The 24,177-nt window shown below is 37.9% G+C and overlaps 1 protein-coding gene across 2 annotated transcripts in view; it reads left to right on the forward strand.

Annotated features, from left to right (window-relative positions):
* The window catches only part of MED13L (mediator complex subunit 13L), a 209,956-nt gene that overhangs the window by 160,767 nt on the left and 25,012 nt on the right, over positions 1–24,177 (forward strand). For both annotated transcript variants that reach the window (XM_072879743.1, XM_072879742.1), the window contains exons 10-20: positions 3,376–4,104; positions 5,370–5,592; positions 6,573–6,678; positions 7,106–7,230; positions 8,670–8,769; positions 12,387–12,607; positions 15,811–16,016; positions 18,442–19,388; positions 20,063–20,242; positions 21,961–22,184; positions 22,796–22,988. In XM_072879743.1, coding sequence (XP_072735844.1) covers positions 3,376–4,104; positions 5,370–5,592; positions 6,573–6,678; positions 7,106–7,230; positions 8,670–8,769; positions 12,387–12,607; positions 15,811–16,016; positions 18,442–19,388; positions 20,063–20,242; positions 21,961–22,184; positions 22,796–22,988 — 3,254 coding nt within the window. The remainder of the gene's footprint in view (positions 1–3,375; positions 4,105–5,369; positions 5,593–6,572; positions 6,679–7,105; positions 7,231–8,669; positions 8,770–12,386; positions 12,608–15,810; positions 16,017–18,441; positions 19,389–20,062; positions 20,243–21,960; positions 22,185–22,795; positions 22,989–24,177) is intronic.

The following is a 24,177-nucleotide window of genomic DNA, read 5'->3' on the forward strand; positions in this document are numbered from 1 at the left end:
CATATTCAGGTGATTAATATGCATCTCATATCATTGTCACCTGCAGTAGTCAACTTGAGTGGAAAAATTATCTTGACTAGAGAATGGGGGCTAGAATCACTGAAACATTTCTCGTTCGTAATGAACTCATGCTTCAGGCTTCCCAGAGATGTGAGCTTTAAATTTTGGAGTGGTGAGACTCATGATGAAGAGGGACAGAAGCTGCCTAAGTTTCAGACCACCCTGATTGAGGGATAGTGCTAGTGTCCCTGTTTGGAGGAAGAGGAAAAATATCCGTAAGAAACACTTTACTCTGTACCTCTAGTCAATCTGCCATGACTCATTGAACACCAAAAAATGCCCAAGAGAATATAAAACCTTTGCAGCATGGTCATCCACTGTCAACTGATCAAAAAGAAATCATAGCTCACTTACACAAACGCTTTAAGAGTTTATTAAATTATCTGTAATCTTTGATGAATGCTTAAAGTTCCAGTACTAATCACTCAGGAAAGGCAAACCAGCACCACGAATTCTGCTTAACATTCTTAAAATTATCACAGAGATGCTACAGGGCTAGAAAAAAAAAGTTTCCCATGAAATAGTCCTGCGAAACGGCTTCTACTGAAGTTTTTAATTCCTAGGTCACTATCTACTTATAAGATTGGTAAAGATGTTTTTATGACCTAAAGAAGGTATTCCTTCAGTGTGCACAGATGTAAATGTCATTTGTATGATCAAACAGAAATGCTGATCGTGCTGTGCTAACCCCTTCGGTATATATATATATTTTTTTTTTCTGTCTCGTCCCCCCCCGTTCCTCCCCTGCCCCTCCCCAGCTGCAATAAGGGTCTTTGTCAAAATAATAGGCAACACAGCAGCCAGTGATGTGGCCAGAATGATTACCTGCTTTTTGTCTGATTGAAGCATAGCTGTTTTTCTGTTTTCTTCCTTATTTTTCTTTAACAGTGAGGCAAACTTGAGAATAATGCTGTTGTTAATAATAGTAAAATTAATATATTGTCTAACCAAATCTTTGAATGTGTTACCTGCCACAGAAGTCTCTGCAGAGCTTTCTGTATAGATTTGGCTATACAGAGAAATTCAGGAATGTAGCATTCTCACAATCTCTGAAGGGTTGTTGATTAGAAATTTCCATTGTCCAAAATTGAATGAAGCAAGATTGTGCCCTTGTACCTTTTGTGTTTGACTTCTCATGAAGCCAGTTCTTCTTTGTGTATTTAGAAGAGATAAAGGGATGCAGAAGAACTGTGCATCATACAGAGGGCAGAGTGTTCAACCTGGAGACTCTGTGCTGCATCTGAAGTGAAAGTGTTGCTCTTCTGCAGCCTTGCTCTTTACCCCTGATTATTTGTTACTTTTATGTATATACTCAAGAATGCGGAACAGATAAATGTTTTGTCAGGATGCCAAGTGTTTCCTATGGAACACTCAGGTCCAGCCTTGCCTGGAAAGCGTGAGGAATCAATAGTGGAAAATAGAAACCTGAATCTATGGATAGGTTCGGCTGCATTTGCAATTTCATACTGTCTTTTAATACCTCCGGTGATAACTACATCATGCTGGAGTTAGTAAACACAGCAACTGGGAAATGAAAACATTATCCTTAAAATGAAGGCAGTACCTGATTTCAAACAGCAATAAAAATTTTCTGTGTAGCTGCAGAAACTGGACAGCTACTGTCATATAGATATTGTTCTAGTCATTAGTGTGCCCATTCTATGTATTGTATAAATGAGAGTATAAATGTCAAGATATGACCTTAAATATGGAGTCTTAAAGGGTTGTCTGGTACTCAGCATCAAATTCAGTTTTCTACAGACCCAACTTTCTGTGTTGAACAACAGACTGTCTAAAATAATTTTCTGCGGTCAGTTAAAATATGGTGAGTGATGGAGAATTAAGTCAATGAAATGTTACAAGAACATGCTTAAGGCAAATCTTCAGTTACTAGGGCATTAGCTGCACATTAGGGGTGATTGCAGCTGAAGACCATCTGCTGCAGCAGAGAATTTGCAACATGTCCTGGTAACAGCAAAACCCACAAAGCAAGCCAGGACAATACCACACAACATGGATGGTTACAGGAAAAAGATGTAGCAAGTACAAGAAGTTGTACTTGTACCATTTGACAGCCGCTGTGTACTATAAAACTCGGATGTTTTCATAGCGAAGTCCTAAAAGCAGAATTGGTTTTCTTCAATCTACTAGTCCACTTTACTTGCGATAATGGAGTTTATCTTGGGGAGCCAGAAGCATATTACATGTTTTGAAATGTTTTGTTGCTGTCCTAGATATTTTTGTTTATAAACAAAAATAGGGATGGAGTAATTTATTTTGAAATGGTATTTAACTTTAAACAGGTGTCAATATTAAGCACCATATATCTTATTTTTTATTAAGAAATTATTTATAAAATAATTTGTTTATAAAATAAAACTTAGTAAAGTTTTGTTTGTGCTTAGCTGAAAAAAAACAAATAAAAAACTAAACAAAAAACCCCAAACAACAAGAAAGGCCAGTAATAATATGGACAGTTAGATGTGCCTGTTGTAACATCCTTGGGGACCATCAGCTATATGATGAAGGTACTGTTTAGCAGTACCTGAAATACTGAAATTCAGGCCCATGCTTCCCAGTCTCAAAGATACTGGACACAAATTGAAAAAAGCCGTACTAAAACATGAAGCCAGTAATAAGTTTCTATGTTACTGCATTTTTTGTTTTGAATATTTTAAAATATTTATTCATGCTTGCTTCATCAGTTGATAGTTGTTTTTCTCTTCTTTTTTTCTTGGTTTGTTTTGGTTTGGTTTTGGGTTGTACTTGCTTTTCCTTAGTACAGGAAACCTTTGAGTTGTATTTATTTTTCTTTACCTGATATGGAGGAGGAAACTGCCATGAAAGCATCCTGCCATGTATTGCGTCTGTGAACACAACTAAAACAATGCCGATCTGTATCTTTTGTAACAGATGCTCAAGAGTGTGCAGGAGTAGCGGTGTCCACAGCAGTCATTTTGTTCAAAAGGCTATCTTTGAACAAAAAGGCTAGGGTGATGAAAACAACATTAGCTTGGATTTTTTTGTTATATTACCTTCCATCTGAGCAGTACTAAGCTTTTACAAACATTAAATCTTTCCTTTGAATGCTTTTTTCTGGAGACTGTCATATTCCATTTTATAGGTCAGAGAAACTGCAGCCGAGTTGGCTTGAACGACCTGATCCAGATCATGTGACTATTCCCGAATCTGTTAAAAGATCAGGAATACACATAAGATTTCTCAATGCTGTTCTTTGGGTTTCGGGGTTTTTTTTCTATTAGATCAGATAACCGTATAAACCATGCAGCAACTTGTTTCTGCCTCTGCTTTCAGGCACAAGGTTTTCAAACAGCGTTGTGCTGCTGGCTCCAGCCGTCCCCCAACGATAAATCAGCCAGGATTCAGCGTGGGAACATCGTCGTCTTCATCATTGCCACCTCCTGCCTCTTCAAAGCACAAAACAACAGAGAGACAGGAAAAAGGAGATAAACTGCAAAAAAGGCCTATGATGCCATTTCACCATCGGCCCTCTGTGACTGAAGAGCTATGCATGGAGCAGGACACATCAGGGCAGAAACTGGGATTAGCAGGAATGGAGCCCTCTTTAGAAGTCCCTAATTCCAGAAAATACGAGAAGCCGCTATCTATACCTGCTAGAAATCCAAGCAAGCAAATTAATATGAATCCTATGGATTCACCCCATTCCCCTACTTCCCCTCTGCCTCCCACACTTAGCCCCCAGCCAAGAGGTCAGGAAGCAGAGAATCTGGACCCACCTTCAGTACCTGTAAACCCAGCACTCTATGGCGGTGGGCTGGAGCTTCAGCCGTTGCCCAGCTTAGATGATAGGACAGTCCTTGTTGGACAGAGGTTACCTCTGATGGCAGAGGTCAGTGAGACAGCATTATACTGTGGGGTAATTCAGAACAATGAGTCACTAGATATGTGGAGGACCTATAGTGTCCCATCAAGTGATGATCCAGATTTCAGGCCGCCAGATCTTCCATGTGAGAGATACGATGCCAAGATGGAAATAAACTCGGACAGTACTGCACTGAAAAGGTAAGAGTGCAAACTGATCTGAGTGGTGGCTTTAGTAAATTATAAGCATTACCAAACTCTGTTTTCACTTGAAATTGAAACAAGTAGAAGGCTTCACTGTAACATCAAAGATGATGTATGCTGGAGAGAACATGAAATACTTAAATAGAAATGTGCTATTGTAGTATGTCTTCTTTCTTTCTTATCTGGCTTTCTGTTGGACGCTGTAAGAACTGTTAAATCTTTTTGTAACCTATATCACAGTAATTTAAGCAAAGGTAAGAGTTTTATTAAGCTTATGTCTTTTGATCATTTAAAAAAAGAAAATCTATGCTTAGTTATGCAACCTTCCAGCTACATAAATGCTTGGGTTTGAGTGAAATTCTGTTTATGGCACTGTAGAGGCACTTCAGGGTGGTTTGTCCAATTGTGTGGGTTTAAAATTGCACCGTACCATGCTTTCTGTAAGCAGTAGCTGATACTATATTATGGAGTAATACTGTTTTTTTGTAAACCCACTGTCAGATCTTTGAAATTGATAGAAGCTTTACTATTAACTGCAGTCTCTGTAGGATCAAAACTGAAAACCTAACAGTCTCTCTGGTCTGTACCCAGAAAAGAGCAAATGCTAATCTCTTGTAAATGTTACTTTAGAAAAACTATGGTTAACATACAGTGTCTTTCTCAGTGAAGAATATGAACTACCTAAATTTTAAGGAATTTTTAGCTGTCTCTTTCTTTTTTTATTTTTTTAAACATGGATTTTCTTTTATGCAAATGTATTTATTTGTTTATTTTTAACTTTAGTATGAGAAGTTGAATTAATTTTATGCTGGCCTAAAAATTACTTTTGCATTCTGACAATGCATAGAAAAAATGTACCAAAGAGAGTAGGTAATGAAAATGTATAAGCTCAAATTAATTGAGGAAGAATTTTTGAGTTATGACAACATTGATTTTGGTAATTACAATGGAGTTTGCTAGGCTGAAAAGGTTATGTGTACTTCAAAGTGTTTTGATTTATATAGTGACAAGATTAATTCTTTTTTCATTGTCCCAAAGTAGTTCTTAAGATAGTAAGATGTTTAATACTAAATGTAGGCAAATGCATCTTTTATTTGAGGAAGAAACATATTTCTCCTAGATCAAGGACGATAGAGTGAGACAGGGGCTGTATTTGTGTGTGACAGCTACAGATCTTAAGAGCTGTTATTTTTCTTTGCTGTAAAAGATATGGGTTTTTTGTTTCATGATGGCTTTGTTTGCTTGTTTATTTTTACTTTCAGGCTCTTAGCACAACCTAATAAACGGTTTAAAATTTTGGAAGAGCAGAAACCAGTGCAGACACTGAACTATCTTGACCCCTTGCCTCTAATACAACAACCTGGAGAAGGCTTGGGAGACGCTAGTGATCCTTACACTTTTGAAGATGGCGATATAAAGTACAGCTTCACTGGCAATAAAAAATGCAAACTTGGGGCTGAGAAAGATCCTTTGAAAAAGAACAAGGTAACGTGTAAATCCAGTGTCTTTATCATTAATGTTCTCATTGGACTTAAAGTGCTGTAGCACAGTATTTGCTCTACAGCTCTCAGGAAGACACAAGCCTGTTCCACAGATCAAAATCAGAGAGATTGTGTATTTCTTTGCTGCACTGGCTCACAGGAAAAAACTTCATTTCACTATGGTATTTTTGAACTGGTATTTGCTGGCATCCCTCTGAACCTGTTTGTATGTGAGAACACTGCTGTTGCAAGGAATACTTCCTGTTCGTGTATATTCAGCTTGACCAGTGGCAGGTTCCAGATTTAAGCTAAGAAATAAAATATTTTGAGCCTTATATTCACTTATAGAGATGAAAGAATTTGCTGGGCTTTCTTTTTCTTGCTTGCTTCAGCTTGACATCTCACCTCACTGCAAAGCTCAGATCTCTCCAGCCCAAGTTTATTTTTCTTCTCTTGGGCAAAATTAATCTAGCCTTCAGCTGAGAGGATTTGTGGCAGGGATGCTATATTGGTTTGAACATTTCCTTAGAGGTGTTCTTCCATATGTGAAAGAAAACAATTTGATCACCATTCTTTGGTCATCACCTGCCCCATATGCATGATGCTTCTTATGTATCTTATCCGTTACGGAGCTGTTTCATTGCCTGGCTACTCACTCATTTATTCTTGTGTGGGTAGCCACCATGCTTAAAATTCTAGAAGAAGTGTTTTCTGGAGAAATTGAGGTGGCTAATTGTCTGTACTGGCTATCAAAGTTAACTGATGTATATGGAACCCTTTGTAAGTCATACACAAAGTTACTTCATGTTTTTCCTGATACGTAGATAAACAGCAGCCAACTGTGTTCTTTTCCCTTCTTAAATTTATTTTTTGCTTCTCAAAGCATTTAGTCCAGAGCCCTGAGTTTGGCTTGACATAGGAAAACAGTTGTTCTTACATAGCTTAAATTAATATCCATTAAAAACTCTTGCATTTTTTGTATAGTCAGAAGATGGAATTGGTACCAAGGAAATCCCCACAACGGGTCATTCTACACCAGTTCCTGATGGAAAAGATGCCATGTCTATTTTCAGTTCTGCTCCTAAGACTGGTAAGTAAAAGCTCTTTAATTTGCTCTGCAAAGCAAAAATACTCAAAGCTATGCAATAAAATCTGAAAGGAAAAATCACATACTGAACACTGTACTGTAACATGAGAGCTATAGACAGCTCCTGAGGTGAAAAAAACTTGGTTCTGCTTGTCCTTTTTATGATAACATAATTTTTTTTATTTTTTTTTTTTTTTAAGGATAATGAAGTTGAGCAGTAGCTACCTTCATTTATTCTTTCCCGATTGACCTTCGGTGCTTGCTTAAAACTTGACTGCAAGGTTATTACTAGGCTACATCATAGAAAAGGGGCTTCAGTGATTCTTGCTTGTCCCCTGTTTAGAGTGAGAAGTACACTTGAAAAAAGGCAATTTTGTGTTTCTTAATTTTGCTCCCATTTTTCATGTGTTTTTCCCTTTCTTTTTGATAGATACCCGGCAAGACAATGCTGCAGGGCGAGTAGGCTCTGGTAGCCTCACACAGGTGACGGATCTGGCTCCATCGCTTCATGATCTAGATAATATCTTTGATAATTCAGATGAAGATGAGCTTGGTGTAAGTCTTTGTAGGACTGAATATTCTGTAGACTTAAACCTTAGCCAAAGAAAAGGAGGAGGAGGATGGAATCCTAGTGGGGAATTATTATCCCTAATAGATAGGAGAGAGTTTCCAGGTAGGCAGGCTTGGATTTTAACTAGGAAGAATTGCTAGCAAAGAGAGGTATCCTTTCAGGAGATCTATCGAAGAGAGAAATCATCACTGAGTATAATTCAGGAATGTTAGGAGATCACTTAGGTAACATCAAAGCTTGTGTTGTCTGACAGTTTTTCAGTCATGAGGGGAACCTATATACAACTAACTTCCTGACTCAGTCATTGCATAGACAGGCTATAAGAATACTTCCACAGGTAAAGCGATGTAGTTGCTTTATAAATGCATTACATCTAGTTTCATGTCCTTTAGCTTTTGTCAGTATTTTGTGTTTGTTTGAGACTTACGGAAAAGATCCTAGTTTCATTAACTGGTGATTTGTTCTTTTGCCTTGTCTGAGAAGCTGCCCAAAGAAAAATAAATTCAACCTTACTGAATTTCAGTAATTCTCTGAAGCATGTTTCTTTTTATTCCTACAAGCATTTTATTTCAGTACAAAGAGGAATAGTTGCTGAGTATTAGGAAATACAAAAGGAAAAGCAGATTTACATCAATTACCAGGAAAAAAATCAAGACCCATGGAAAGGCAAAGATTTGAATAATTACTATTTTTAAGCTTAATCTAATATAGCTGTAATGATACAGAAGGTGATACTAAACTGACTGATAGTAGATAATAACGTTTAAAAGTCTAATGTCTGGTTCTTGGCAGCACTTTTCAAGTACACCAATTTACCACTTCTCCCTGTTCTGTGGTTCCACACAAACTGCACTTAAGATGTCACAGTCAATATGCAAATCTACTAGAGGACCATTCTGTCAAAATAAAAAATTACTTTTTTCTGTGAAGTTAGCCTGGACAGACCTAATGTTCTTCCTGTCTTAAAACTTGCATGTGTTGAGCTGTCCCCTGTGGTGGTCTGTTTATGGCATTCTTGCTCTCAGTGTCGTATTCTCATTATTATCTTAGAGTAGTCCAAACATGGAAGCAAGTAGAGTAGTCACATTATTTTCAAGCTCAGTGTTTGTGATAACATTTTCAATATAATTTGTGTGTATATAGATACATACGCTTATATGTATGTATCTATATGGAAGGGGGGGCGGGGGGGGCAGGTATAGACAGTCAAATATTTCAGAGACTTTGGTTTGTTTTGTTTTGGTGTTGAAAGAGAGGAAAAAGGAATCCAGACTCTGTGGGGGGAGTGGATGGGAGAGTAGAAAAGTACACTTTTTTCTTTCTTGTGAAATCTCATGCAGAGAGTTTTCAGAATTCTTAGTAGCTTATGAATTCTAATATTTTGTATATTTTTTAATATGGTATGTGATTATTCTGCTTTTAGGCTGTATCACCAGCTCTTCGGTCATCAAAAATGCCCACAGTAGGATCTGAGGAACGCCCTGTAGGGAAGGATGGTAGAACAGCAGTACCTTACCCACCAAGTAAGTAGCAACAATTGATTACCACTTTGTTGACAGTTAAAATCTCCTTATAGCTACCATACTGCCTTTTTGTAGGAGGCTTATAATGTCACTTTTTCAGCACTAAGAGGGAGTGTGCTTATTTTGTTCTATAATTACCAGATGTCAATATTAAAAGAGGATAAGCAGGTTTTAATGAAAACAGTGAATGGTAATATAGACATATATTTTTAATGTGCCTCCTGAGATTTGAGATGCTCTTCTTTTGACGTTATTGTCTTAGATTGGAAGTATGGGAGGGATTTGTTACAAGTATTCATTGAGAATCTATCCCCTCTATTCTCAATTCAGTATTAAATCTCAGTTAGTCACTTACACCATTACCATATCCCTCTTTAAGTATAAATCATTCTTCTTTTTAAAGAATTCAAAGAATTTAAAGCTGTGACTTACCAATTGGCCCTTACGGTGCAACCTGTCTTGGAAGAAAATTGCATTCAGCATTCCACAAATTCAGGCTAAAATCACCTTCAGGGTTTAATCTAGATGTGGAAGTGCATGATTAAAATCGAAGAACTACATTCTAACTGAAGACACATTGTAGACCTTTTACAGATGGTTATGATAGAAGTGATGCTAGTGCAGGCACTATACATGTACAAGGAAGGCTATAGGAGTGCAGGAAACTTAGAAATTAAATTTAGTATGCTAGAAATGTATGAAACGCAGATTAAAACAACAGGGCTTTTTTGTAAGGACTGTGCCAACAGCTATTGGGAATGATAAATTTTACACTCTGAGTTATAATGGGCTTTCTTGCATTCCTTGCACCTGAAAGGAGGTTGTGGCAAGGTGGGTGTCGGTCTCTTCTCCCAAGTAACAAGTGATAGGAGGAGAGGAAGTGGCCTCAAGCTGCACCAGGGGAGGTTTAGATTGGATATTAGGACAAATTTCTTCACCGAAAGAGTTGTCAAGCACTGGAACAGGCTGCCCAGGGAAGTGGTTGAGTCTCCAACCCTGGAGGTATTTAAAAGCCATATAGTTGTGGTACTTAGGGACATGGTTTAGTGGTGGACTTGGCAGCGCTAGGTTAATGGTTGGACTCAATGTTCTTAAAGGTCTTTTCCAACCTAAATGATTCTATGATTCTATGATTTTATTTATATAGGTGGCATTTCTCTTGAGATGAAAGAGAAATGTGTATATGTATGTGTATATGTATGTGTGAGAAGAGGAAGGTGAGAATTTTTGGTAGAATACTAACCAGTCAAATTATGAATTACAAATTACTTAGTGGTGAAGAGGAAGAAGGTTTGATTTTTGTGGCCGCTATAAGCAGAAATCAAATCTCCCTGCAAATCATTCTTTAATGCCTTCTCATTAACTTTAGCTGGTAATGAGAACAAATTGAGGAGAAGAAAAAAAACAGTCTGAAGGAGATGAGTCAGAGTTTTATGGACCCATAAAAGCTGTGCTGATTTACTCAAATGTAGAAGTCTGAAGTATACAGAGATTGGATTTTGACAGGTTTAGCTGATCCATAGCTTTTTAAAATATGCAAAGCTTTTTCAAGCATGACACACATGAAAATGAATAATGATAGTTAGCCTGTTGCTGTAGGGTTGGGGGATTTTTTGTAATTAAACTTTTTTATGAATCTGCACTGCAGAATTTTGCTAACTGGAGTGAGCTTGAGTGTGAGAAAATGATATACTATAGAGCTGTATGAAATAAGTTAAAAAGATACACTCCACTTCTGTTTTGTAGCTGTCCCCTTGGCACCAGCTGTCGAGGCATAACAGTATCTGCAGGGAACTGAAATGCCTTGTACATCATAATGAAGTCCTACTGACCACATTTCATTTTAACCTTCCTTCCTGTCCCCCTTTCTCCAATTTCTAAAGCACGCTTCTCTTTCTTGAAAAACAGAGGCAGTAGCTAATCCAGCTGGCATCCTGAAGATTATATTTCATACTAGCATTGGATGGAAAATAGTTTTTTCCATTCTACTGAACCTGTTTTCAGCATTAATTTATCCTATATCAGGACAAGACTAAGGTCTTTTAAATTCAAAGACTGAGAAAGGAAAAAAAAAAAAAGAACTGAGTGGGAGTAATTCATAGCCCATTATTTACTCTACTACTCCAGGTTGTGAAAGACTTTGGTGTGATTTGAGTGTGATTACCAACAGAACTCCATTTTGAGAGGACTTCACCTATTTGAGTTGTTTCACTTTGTCTAAAGAATTAAATAGAGTGGCTGTCTCATCTCTGTGCACAAAAGAATGAAAGGCAGGTTTTGGCTCTCTTAAGGCAGAGTGGAGACACATCTTGAGGCTGCAGGACTGCACTACATACACAACACACTACAAAAGTATACTGTTAGTGTATGTATTCGTATACTATATATAATTTTAATTCCATCACTTATTTCTGTCTTTTTCAATTAGTTCTTGAGAGGAGTTCTGTGTTTCACCAGTTTGGATTTCCACAACAGTGTTTACCAGTCAGAAATCCATCTGTATTTATTTATGAATTTTCCATAATCTTTAGGCTGCAAAAGCTATTGAATTACAAGTATGTCCTTGTGTCCTATCAACTTGGGTTGGATGTATGTATAGGAATGGAAATGGAATTGGGCATTTAGTCTGTCAGGAAAAGTATTTAAGAAGAGACACCTGTGGGAATTTACCCTTCTCTAATTTGAGTATTTTAACAGTGACTTCACCAGAGTGATGGTAATGTCCAGAGAATATCTGTCCTAATACAAATCAGGAGAAGATAGCATATATTCTGAATTTTAAGCAAAATAAATATGGAAGCTGGTAGCTGGAAGGAAAAATAATGTATCTGGGGAGAAAATAGAAGACTTTATTCTCATTTTTGTTTGATTGCATTACACTTTATAAAGCATTTCTGTTGGGGTTTTTTGTTTGTTTTGCTTAAAGAAGAAAAATATATGATGGATGATTACGTTCATTTACTGAGCAGTAATTTAAGGGTTTTCCTGGCTTAATGTCTTGTGGTGCGAAATTATAATTTTGTGGCTTCCTCTGACACTTGTCACTTTTGGATGCCTGACAGTCTCATTCTTAAGCAAAATTGCCTGTGTTTGTGTTAGCGACAGTAGCCTGTCTTATCTTCAGGCGTTATGTCGCTATGGACCAAATGAGACTACAATGACTGTATGTCAGTGGAAAAATGCAGCTAAGTGCACGCTAATTCCAAAAGCCTCCCGTTTTAGGGCTCGGTATCAGCTCTAAAAAAGGGACGAAACTACTCTGTACCTCCTTAGTAACAGTTGCTGGGGTTAACTTTGCATTAATGTCCACTAATCTGTTATGAAATATTTTTTTGTTTCTGTTAAAATTGTACATAGAATTTGTCTATCTACCAGTTTGTTGTTCCTGCTGAACAATAAGGTTGCAAAGTATCCCTAGGAATGTTTTGAATTTATCCCTAGGAGTTAACTTTTCATCTAGATTTATACTGGTGTCAGAACTCCAGTAAGTCTGTAGAATCTTTGCTAGGTTTTAACTGCTGAAATAAGAGCTATTGAGTCAGTCTCTTCTGTTTTATTGGATTTCCTTGAGAATTTGTATTTTAATGATTAACAGTGCGTTATTTCATCATATTTAGCTGTGGCAGATCTCCAAAGGATGTTCCCAACACCACCTTCTTTAGAACAACACCCTGCCTTCTCCCCGGTAATGAGTTATAAAGACGGAATAAGTTCAGAGACTGTGACTACCTTGGGAATGATGGAAAGTCCTATGGTCAACATGGTTCCAACACAGCTTGCTGAGTTTAAAATGGAGGTGGAAGATGGATTAGGTAGCCCTAAACCTGAAGAAATTAAGGTAACATGCCAAAGATGCGGTATTTTTATAATCTCACCTATGTATGTTTTGACTTTTATAAACAAGTCACATGTATTGTAGTGTGTGTAGCAGACTACTTTAGCAAATGTGAACTGGATCCATATAAAGTACATATCAGTCTAAGCTGGAAACAAATTCTTCTCTAGTAAAAGAGCTTTTTAATTGTTTCCCTGATTTTAACTATAGGTATTTTTCTTCTCGTAACCTTATGTTTGTGGTGGTTTTGGGTGTTCTGAGGAAACAAACAATATTGTATGTGAAATGAGCCCTATGCCTAACAGAAAGAATGTACATATATGAAAAAACATCATACTTGTGACTAAGTAGCTGTTAAATGATTTATTTCTTCAGATAATTTTTCTGTAGCACCTTTTATGTATAGCCACTCCTTGCTGCCAGTCTCTGGGGATGCAGCTAGGATAAAATCATGCATGTAGAAAGGCTGCCTTTTTCTCTCTGAAATGTTGCCTTTTTTGGTTAGGGTTGAAAATCTGAGAAAGCCCAGGGGTTGAACTTGCTCTGTTTCTTCTTCAGCTGATGTTACTTCCCAAGTTTTAAGGCCAGATGGGACCATTCTTATCTGACTTTCTGTATAACACAGGTCAGGTAATGTCACATAGTTCCTCCTATATTGAGTCCTATAGTGTATCTGAGTAAAGAACTATTTTTAAATGGGGACTCTGCTGCGGGGTACTAGCACTCACCTCCCCGACTTTACATATCAAGATGTATCCATTTTTCCATAGCATCACATAAAAGGACTTAACATAAGCACCTAGTGTACATTGATTTGTATTCCATTGTTCCATCTTTAGCACAGGTTAAGAGGTAGGATAAAATCATTCTGCCTGCTTGTGTGTATTCTGCATTACTTAACTTTCTGGGGCAATTTTTGTTCACTTTTGTCAGAAGTTACCGTTATCATATTTCCATGCATATAACCTGAGGGGTTTTTTCATTTAAAAATGCACATTTCCGTGTAGAAATACACATCACCTTATTCTGCAGCAAGCTCATTTGTACGCAGGTAATAAAAAAGGAGATACACACTATAACTCTGTCTTCCTGGTAGTCCCCAACCCTTGATTTTATAGCCTAATTCTTCTCCTTCAGGCCCACTCCCTAATCTGCCACAGCCTGTTCCTTCTATTGCAGCAGCCATTTCTCTCCCGAACACCACCTCCTTCCCTCTCATTTTGTGCTCCTGTGAATGTTGGAATTAACTGAAGGCTTATTTTTAGGCATCTGCATTGCTGAGAGCTATACACGGAAAGATACAGCACTTGCAGTTGCATGGACAAGAAGTGGCTATATATCAATATGAGAATACTGATATATAAATTTATTTCAGTATAAATTATTCAGTCAGCTATGAATTAGTAAATTTTTCAGCATGGCAGTAATAGTATACCCTAGGCAGACTGAAAGTAAGGCACAGGCAAGCCACAGGGTGACTTTCTCCATAAGAGCATGCAGGTTTGTCCCTGGGACAGGAGGAAGTCCCCGTCCCTGGGAGGAAGTAAGGCAGGCTGTTGCGTTCAGGGGTTATGTCTCCATATGATGCTACGGTGTGTCTAGTCAGACCCAGGAGTTACCAGCTCACAGGGCTTCAAATTAAGCTGACACCTGTGAAGGGGCTGAGCTGATTGAGAGCTGTTCCAAACAATTCACTTGAGACAGAGACTTTGCAAAAGTGTAAGGGAGTTAGTTATCGGTGTGCCCCTCGTGAAGGCAGTTAACCGCCTGGAAAGCTAGGCATGTGTAGCAAGTCTGCTTTGTTATTGCAAGATCTCTTCTTCCTTCTATCCTAACTTCTTAACTTGAAGGCATGATGAGAAAAGGCATCTTCTTAGAGGCTTTGCTGAAGTACAGCTGTCCATTTGCCTTGTATAGTCTGTGTATCTACCAATTTTTATACCATTATAGAAGTTTGAAGGAAGTTTTTTATAAGGTTTGTAAGACTTTGCCTTGTCACAGACCCTGCTGTTTTTTTTCTTCTGTTCGTGGAGTAAACTATTTGCTTAAGACTAGGATAATTTGGGCCTGGAAAGAACATCTGTATTGGAATTTGTTGAGCTGAAAGTTTTTGAGTGGGAACAGATTTTAGGGCGTCATTGATACTGAAGATATTTTAATCTCCCTCACAACCATTTTAGGAGTATTAAAATACATATTTTAATTCTGCCTGATAACATTTCCAGCGGCACAGTTTACTTGCTTTTAAGTGTGTCACACCTGCTCATATACACCAGTGGGGGAAACAAGCACCTAAACCCATTGCTAATCATTTTGGGAACATGTAAGTAGATTTCTTGCACTGAGTATTCAGCAGCTGAAGATAGTAATCCACGCATTTCTCATCTCTCAATGCTTTACAAGATGCAAGGGAAAAAATTAAAAAATCTAATGAGATGTTAAATACTGAAATTCTGGGAGAGACTACTGTTACTATTTTAATAATGATTTTTACTTTGCAGTAGTGCCTCAAAAGAGCTAGCTTTTTTCTTCTGAAAGAAACTTGGAATAGCTCTAGAAACTCTGGCTGAAGTTCTTGTCATCATTCTCTGCCAACAAACATGATAGTCAATGAAAGTCCAGTTTGACTGGACTTAATTTATATTTAATATTATGTTTACTAGATTGTTTGTACATTTATATTTAATACTACATTTATATTTAATATTTGGAATATGTGAAGTGTCCACTGTTATTTGGATTATATTAATCCCCAGCATGGGGGCTATTCAGGGAGGCTGACTTAAGGCACCTAAGGTTTCTTCATACCGTGACTCTGCCTCTGTCTCCTTTGTCAGTGTAGAAGTCTTGCAAAGATCAATCTTTTAAGTGCCTAAATTAAGTGCTTACAGTTAGGTAGTATGAAAATTTCATAGTACACTACTCACTTTTCAGGCATAGCTTGTCTTAAATGAGTCTAATCTAATTGGGAAATCTACTGACATTAAAGTTGTATAGCATCTCAGTGTAACAAGGAGCCTCAGCTGAGTTTCCTTGAAGGAACTGCTCTTGGATGTTTTGTAGAATGAATAAATATACTTAATTTTGGAAAAAATGCAGCTGTAGAGGGTTCAAACAGTACAATAGTTTTTAATTTAAAAGAAATATCTAAATATAAAGAACAACCTTACCATATTGTTGTAAACAATGTCACTTCGATGTTACAGGATTTTTCGTACGTGCACAAAGTTCCATCATTTCAACCTTTTGTGGGCTCCTCTGTATTTGCTCCGCTGAAGATACTGCCAAGTCAGTGCCTCCTACCTCTGAAGATACCAGATGCCTGCATTTTCAGGCCTTCTTGGGCTGTTCCTCCTAAAATTGAACAACTTCCTTTGCCGCCTGCAGCCACTTTCATTAGAGATGGCTACAAGTAAGTACAGTCTTGTAGGAAATTAGTTTGTCATGCCCATACCTAAAATGGCTCATTAATTAAAATGTTGCATATATTAACAGTGCTTTACTATGCACCAGAAACATAAAATATCCTGCAAATGTATTGTAAACCTTTTCAATTTGTCATTGTCTCAGATCAAAAAAGTTCTGGTAGTAGGAACATTTGAATTCAAAACAGCTTTTGGAAATTGGTGTTGTTACAGAATGTGCCCACTACACTCTTAGTGCTTTTAAAAGAACAGGAACATGTGGTACTCGAATTAATTGCAGTTTCTGATCGAGGAAAATACTGTAATTCAACATAAAACGGAAGTGTTAGGGAATAAAATTAATGCACTTAGCCTCTCACGTCTCTGTCCTCCCACTTCGGTGCCCAGTTCTCTAGCCTACGGTTAGGTGCCCCTCTTGTTTGGACGTCTGTATTCAGTATCAGCTTCAGTCTGATGATATCTGGTCCTGATCATACCGGTTTGCCTTCTGAGGGCTTTTAAAATTTTGAGTAGGCCTGTGACAGCTCTATTCTGCATGTTCTCATGTTAGCTCTTCTGAGTTCTTGTGATTTAAACTGAATGGGTCACATATGGAGCTGCTAATCAGACAGGTGCTGGTGGTCAGATGTATGCTACGCTCCCCTTTCTAAACAGTAATAGAAAAGATGCCAAGTCTCTCTTGAGTACGAGCGTGCTGTGACCTATAAGCAAAGACTGCTATTAAATTGAAAAACTTGTATTCCTTACTCAGTTCTCAGAAATTAGCAATGTTTATGGAAGAAATTCATTGCTGGAGATTTTGAAAGCTATCAAGAATTTGCACCATTAAATTCATAAAACCTCTTAAAAGGCATAATAATAGTACAAAGGCCTCCTGCTGCACTGCCTTCATTTCTAGAGGAGGTAGGCTGTATCTTTAAATCAGTCTGTAAATCCTTTAAATCAGTCCTTTTCCAGCTACAAAGAATCCTTCAGTGTTCTCAAAAGAATTGCAAAAAAGAAATTGTAAACCCTTGATAGTGCCTAGGGAGCAATTTAATTCTCAGTTTTTTTCATGATAGTTACTGATTCACCAGGCCTGAGCTGGTTATTAGTTTCAGGTATTTGTTGGGGAAAAAAACCCTTTCATTTTCAGTATAATCCAATTAGAGTGAAGAATATTACTGCAGGCTTCCAACAGAGTGGTGATTGCCAATCAAGGTTTCTAGGTCACCTTTTCTTATTAGTCTGAGGCATTCAGTATGCTTCACGTTCAGAACTCCCTCAAACCTTGGTTCGTTCTTTTTTCCTCGCTTGCTTTAAGTTGGCCATACATCAGTTCAAGGTAATAAAATTATTCTAAGGAACAAGGTCTTCATTAGTTTCCTTTTCAAGTCACTAATGATATGTAAGCATTAAAATAGTACTCCTTTTAAATAATACACAAAATACATGGTAAGAACAGACAAACATGAAAAAAACTTTCCCCTCCTTTATCAAGAGTCATTAAGTTCTTACACTTTTTCCTTGTCCTAATATGTAATGAACACATTTCAAGAAAAATGAGCAGCTTATTAGCAACTTGGACAGAGAAAAGTTAAGATCTTATTCTTTTGATTGGCCCCACATTACCTGTTTCTTGATACAGTGAGTCATTCACGGGAATGTACAAATTTTTCTTTGGTCACTTAAATTTGGCAGAAAATGACAAAAACAGAGTAATAAAAACCAGTTATGACAGGAAGATGACCCAAAAATATGATTCTTAGCTTTAGTGGACTAAGAGTTTGTAATGGAATGTGTCATACTATGCTGTAGACTCTGTAATCCTAAATGGGTATTTGCATTTATAGTATCTCAAATATTGTTATCGATTGCATACCGCCATGAGGCAATATCATATATGTGCCACATGCATGACTTCTGACAGCTATTTAAAGTGAACATTTCTAAAATAAAGAAAGATTTCTATGCCTCTGAAATATTTTCTTCATTTCCACGAATGTATATCTCTTTACAGATAATTGTGTTTAAAACAACAACTACAGTTCTTTCTCTTTTCCCTGAAGGAGTTACAAATATCCTAAAATCTTAGCTTGATAATTTATCTAGAGATTCTTCTCAAGAGCATTTGAGTTTTAGGCCATGGGGATAATCTTTAAGAGGGCTATAAGTGCCTGAGATGATACCTTTTTATTATACTGATAAGAAGCAATGGTGTTCATGATGAGAATTACGATTTTAGTTGAGAGACATGAGTAAAAGGTTATGAGCAGAATGTCTGAAGGTATTCTTTCTTTACTGCAGTTACGATGAATCCTTTCAGTTTTCACCATCTCCTTGATTTTAAAAACAAGTTTTGACAAAATCAGTCTTCACAACCAACTGGTTTGTGATGGCATTTGACTCTGTTTTTTCATATATTTCTTGTAGTAATGTGCCTAGTGTTGGGAGTTTGGCCGACCAAGACTATCTTCAGATGAACACTCCTCAGATGAATACACCAGTGACGCTAAATAGTACTGCTCCAGCCAGCAACAGTGGAGCAGGAGTTCTGCCGTCACCAGCAACTCCCCGCTTCTCTGTCCCTACCCCACGCACTCCCAGGACCCCAAGGACTCCTAGAGGTGGGGGTACTGCGAGCGGTCAAGGATCTGTAAAATACGACAGCACAGATCAAGGTTCACCTGCTTCTACCCCTTCTACAACACGACCGCTTAATTCTGTGGAGCCAGCCACTGTCCAGCCAATCCCGGAAGCCCACAGCCTGTACGTCACCTTAATTCTTTCTGACTCTGTGTTGAACATCTTCAAAGACCGTAACTTTGATAGTTGTTGTATATGCGCCTGTAATATGAATATTAAAGGTGCAGATGTTGGATTATACATCCCAGATTCATCTAACGAGGATCAGTACCGTTGCACCTGTGGCTTTAGTGCTATTATGAACCGCAAATTAGGTTACAACTCTGGGCTCTTCATTGAGGATGAGCTGGATATTTTTGGCAAGACCTCAGACATTGGCCAAGCTGCAGAAAGACGACTGATGATATGTCAAAGCAACTTGATCTCTCAGATGGGAGAGGGAGCTAGAAGGACCCAGGAACCTCCAATGAGCCTCCTCCTCCTCCTCCAGAATCAGCACACACAGCCTTTCACATCTCTGAGCTGCTTGGATTATATGTCCTCCAATAATCGTCAGACGCTCCCGTGTATGAACTGGAGTTACGACAGACTGCAGGCAGACAGTAACGACTCCTGGATAGAATGCTTCAATGCCCTTGAGCAAGGCAGGCAGTATGTGGACAACCCCACTGGTGGAAAAGTGGATGAAGCCCTAGTAAGAAGTGCCACTGTACATTCTTGGCCTCACAGCAATGGTACGGGTCAGAACAGTTTTTTTTTTTTCTTTGAATTTTTTTGTGACCTCTATAAATTTGTTTGAAATTTGCCAAGCGTGAGCCACTTAATCTTTATGTGGGGAATGGTATGCATAAAAATATTTAGAAATAAAGTAGATTTCTGAAAGCTTTATAAATTACATATAAAGTAACGATAATCCAGTTGTCTGTAGACTTTGTGGTCTAAATTGTGTAAGAATCTGTGGAAGTTCACAAATCTGAAGCAGAGGTGCAAAACAAATTCAAGTATTGAGGGGAGGGCAGAATTATGGCCCCTTTTTTTTGGAGAAGGGTATAAGCAGTCAGCAGAAAAGAATTGTGCTCTATATGAAAGTGTCACCAAGAAAAAAAAAGTGATTTTATAATCAAATATTACCTGTTTATATGCTGAAGATGCTCTGACTTCTCATGAACTGAGCTGGACATCAGTAACATTGAAAGGTATGTGAAAAGAACTATGATGACAGCTTTATTGCAGTAATGCTTGCATAAAGTACCACATTGAATGCCATTAAACTAATTAGAGTTGTACAAATGTAATGGGCATTGTGAAGAGCAATGCAAAGGAACGATAAACCAAAAAATGTTGCCATCTCAAAATAATTCTTCCTGTTCCTCACTGAAAATGATTGATGCTCCTTTGTCGTTTGCAGTATTGGATATCAGCATGCTCTCCTCCCAGGATGTGGTGCGCATGCTGCTGTCGCTACAGCCCTTTCTCCAGGATGCTATCCAGAAGAAGCGAACAGGAAGGACCTGGGAGAACATCCAGCACGTGCAGGGACCACTCACGTGGCAGCAATTCCATAAGATGGCAGGACGGGGAACCTATGGTACATACACTGAGTTATATGCCAACAATTAAAATTAAAGCATTGCTAGAAAACTTTCTAAAAATGTGCACTTTCTTCTGGAAATACGTTGGAACAAATGGGCTCTTCAGATAGCTTTTTTTTTTTTTCCCCCCCAATGCCTTAAAAGGCATTTGAAGCACATGCTTGGATACATTAGTGGAGGTTTTACCCTTCCAGATTGATTAATATTTACAGAATGCAAAAATTTACAGAATGCAAATTAATATTTACAGAATGCTGGGTGAGGATCAAACTCCCTGTCTGAATCTGTATTTTGGCTCGTACTGAAGCTAGCTGGTATATAAATAACATGAAGAGAGGAAGCTGTTAAAATTGTACCAAATCATAATGGGGAAGAGGGGCTTTCTGAGCTATACAAATATACAAAAAGTGGGTATGCTTTCTCCATGAAGAGGTTTGCTTGTTCTAACGTTTCCCATAGTCTTAATAAGAAGTTTCAGTTTAAGTATCTCCTGGTTATAAGTGACGCTTCTGGAAAATACAAATTACAAAATAGATTTTGTATATGCACATTTGCAAAATAATGACTGACATTTAAATGTGTATTTCTCGCCTGCAATTTATTTCAGTCTTAACCGATGTAGTCTTGCTGAGTTTTTTCTCTACAGTTCCATCGTGCTTTGCTTTATTTTCTCTCTGTTGGTATTTAATATATTGCTGCTTTCCTTTGGGGCTAGGACAACTTGTGGTAACTACAGTTCCTGTCTAAAGCTATTGTGCTTCACGAGGAGTACTTCTAATCTAATAATTTTTCCAGCATTTGTAACTTTAAGAGTTAGGATTTGCCAATTGTTACCAGTGAATAAAACCCAAATTATCATATTAGTAAGTAGCAGAGCCTTTGATATAGATTCAGTAATTTTTACTGAATGTTGACTTTTTAATAAAGTTGTACTATATTCTGCAGAAACTACTGGGTATATTTTCGCTTGAAATTCTCAACCATATCTAATGAGCACAGTGTCTGGGAGATACCATGTTAAATTGGATGGTAATCCTCTCCGCTGTGACAGCAAGTGCTCTGGAGCACTTCCTGTGGAGAGGAGCAGGAGGCAATTTTTAGAATTATGATAACTTTGCTTAGTATTATATACCTGGCAATAAGTTTGCCTAACCATTTTACTTCATAATTTTGCACAACCAAGTGGAGGTAGATGAAGAACTGTAAAATCAGATTTTATGTTATTCATGTTATGTAATTCATGTTATTACTTTTGGTTGAATAGGAATTCGTGAGATGTGGTTATGGTTATGACAAAGTAAAACCACGAGATTAAGCCTCGCGAAGGGCAGTACATGTATTTACAGTATACTGAAAGATGTTTTATTGCAACTTTCTAGGAAAGTTTAAATGGTGCTTGGATCGGCTTCCTCTACTTTGGCTGACTGAACTTTGATTTTATGACATTTCTTAAGTACAATATAAATCTTTCTTCTCCTTTATTAAATATTTTTTTCTAAGGAACAAGACTGTGGGAGAACATGGTTTATCAGGCATGATACAGCCTCCGCATATGTTTCCACACTATGGTCAAACTTCTAGGAAACTCAGCATGGCAAGGGATTAGTTATTTCCAATATTCCTGTAAAAGAACCCGCTTCCTGGTACATCAGAGAACCCACTACAGTTAAACCAGTTATTTTAACATTTTTTCTTTCTCTGTTTCTCTTTGAAGGCTCTGAGGAATCTCCTGAGCCTCTTCCGATCCCGACTTTACTAGTGGGTTATGACAAGGACTTCCTGACAATCTCTCCATTCTCCTTGCCATTCTGGGAGAGGCTGTTGCTAGACCCATATGGGGGCCATCGGGATGTCGCCTATATCGTGGTGTGTCCAGAAAATGAGGCCTTGCTCGATGGAGCCAAAACTTTCTTCAGGGACTTGAGTGCTGTATACGAGGTTGGAAAGAGGAACCACACTGAATTATTTCTTCTCAAGTGTCACTTCTGCTCTACTGCATGTTCATTGGGAGAAATCCATGTTTTTTAAAGTAACAATTATTTGAATAAGGGTATCTTTCATTTTGAGGACTTTCTGCACTTTCAGAGTCCAAGAATGCTATCTAATTGAGTTACACTGTAATTCTCTGTGCTTTCGGGGTATTTGTTGCCATCTGCTCTTTCCAGTATACATTCTCTTATTTTACAGAGGATATAACACTAGTATTAATACAGTTGCAACCTAATGCATGATGGCCCAACCAAACCTAAAGAGCAAGGAGTAGGTTAAAGAAACAGTTGCTTTCTTGTAATTGCTAGGTTGGAGATAAAACCATTTCCTTTTTTTAGCATGCACATTGTGTACTACTGAATATGTAAGATTACTTTGTAACCTTAGTTTTGCTGTAAGTGCAATTCAAGTCAACAGGTAAATGTTGCCTTTTGTTTTTATATTTATTAAGAAGCCATCAGATGTGCGCTGGTAATAAAGGGTTTATGCTACAAACCAGTCTGCATAACTTATTCAAGCGCTTGGCATCTAGTTACAAGCATTTCTTCTTTTCTCACCAGATGTGTAGACTTGGCCAGCACAAACCAATCTGCAAAGTGTTACGTGATGGGATCATGCGGGTGGGAAAGACTGTGGCACAGAAGCTAACGGATGAGCTCGTGAGCGAATGGTTTAACCAGCCTTGGGGCACTGAGGAGTGCGACAATCATTCCAGACTCAAACTTTACGCGCAAGTTTGTCGGCATCACCTAGGTAAGTCTACCATGGCGCTAGCAAGGCTGTTTCATTTTCTGTAGGTATTTTCGAGGTTATTTGCAATAGGTGGAAACGGAGGGCTTTTTCTTAAGGTGTGGATTATGATCTGTTTAAAAATAAAAAAGGTATTATGAGGCTTTCTCTTAACTTCTTAATCTTTCCATGTTAAATTTGCCTACTTTAGAAAGTTTTGTTGTTGTTTATCAGTCTGGTGATCATGTCGGAGATTCAAAAGCCAATTCTTATCTTTTTAGAAAAGTCAGTTTGATATAAGATGTCTGTATGTCTCAAAGGTGTTCCATACAAGACTGAACATATAAATTGATCTGGTTTATATGCTACTGATATGCATCATCACGCCAGTGTGACAGAATGATGTGCATGCTTCTTCAAGCGTAACATTTATTTATGTAAGAGGTGAGTTCCCTAAAACTCTGCAAAGGAAGAATGAGGTAACACAGGTGAAAAAGAGTATCAAGTATCCTTGATGACTGGGGCCTCAATCTACTGGGTGTGGATACTTGGAACCACATTACCCTGCAGGGCACGGTCTCCTCTGGACCTCATGTAGGCTTATTTCCATCCTGAAACAGTGACACATTTGAAAAGATTAGTCTTTTTTGTTTGTTTGTTGTGGGAACCTGCCATATTTGTTCTTTTATAACATAATGTCAGGTGTGCTTGTTTCATGAAGGAGTGTAGAATCGGAGTGTAGAATCTGAGAATATGGAAGGCTATAACGTTTGCTGGAGTACTATCAGAAGACTGGTCCTGGCTGAGCCTGGATGAGTCCCTGGACTCATCTAACACTGGTCTCAGATTTCATCTGGGGAGAGACATGGTTGTTCCATTCTAGAATGGATCCAGAGGCAACATAATATTTATTGTGTATATGACTGAGAAATGGGATCTTAGCACAAGATGCAGACCCATCCAAAATATCACTGGAAATACATTTGCTGAGACAGTGCTGGTCAGCAAAACAGGCAGGGATCATGGAACACCAGCCACATAAATGTTTCATGCTTAAGCTAACATGTGCAAACTGTTTTTTTGTTTAAAAATAGCCAGGAACTTTTAAGTGGTTTCTTGAAAAGTGCTTACGCCCTTTGCTCTGAAAAAGGTGTGACAATTCTTAAGTCTGCTTACTTTGAGGACTGGTGATCTGTTTCGGAAAAAAGTTTAA

This window comes from Ciconia boyciana, chromosome 15 (assembly GCF_034638445.1).
Source record: "Ciconia boyciana chromosome 15, ASM3463844v1, whole genome shotgun sequence".
In the NCBI taxonomy this organism is placed as follows: domain Eukaryota; kingdom Metazoa; phylum Chordata; class Aves; order Ciconiiformes; family Ciconiidae; genus Ciconia; species Ciconia boyciana.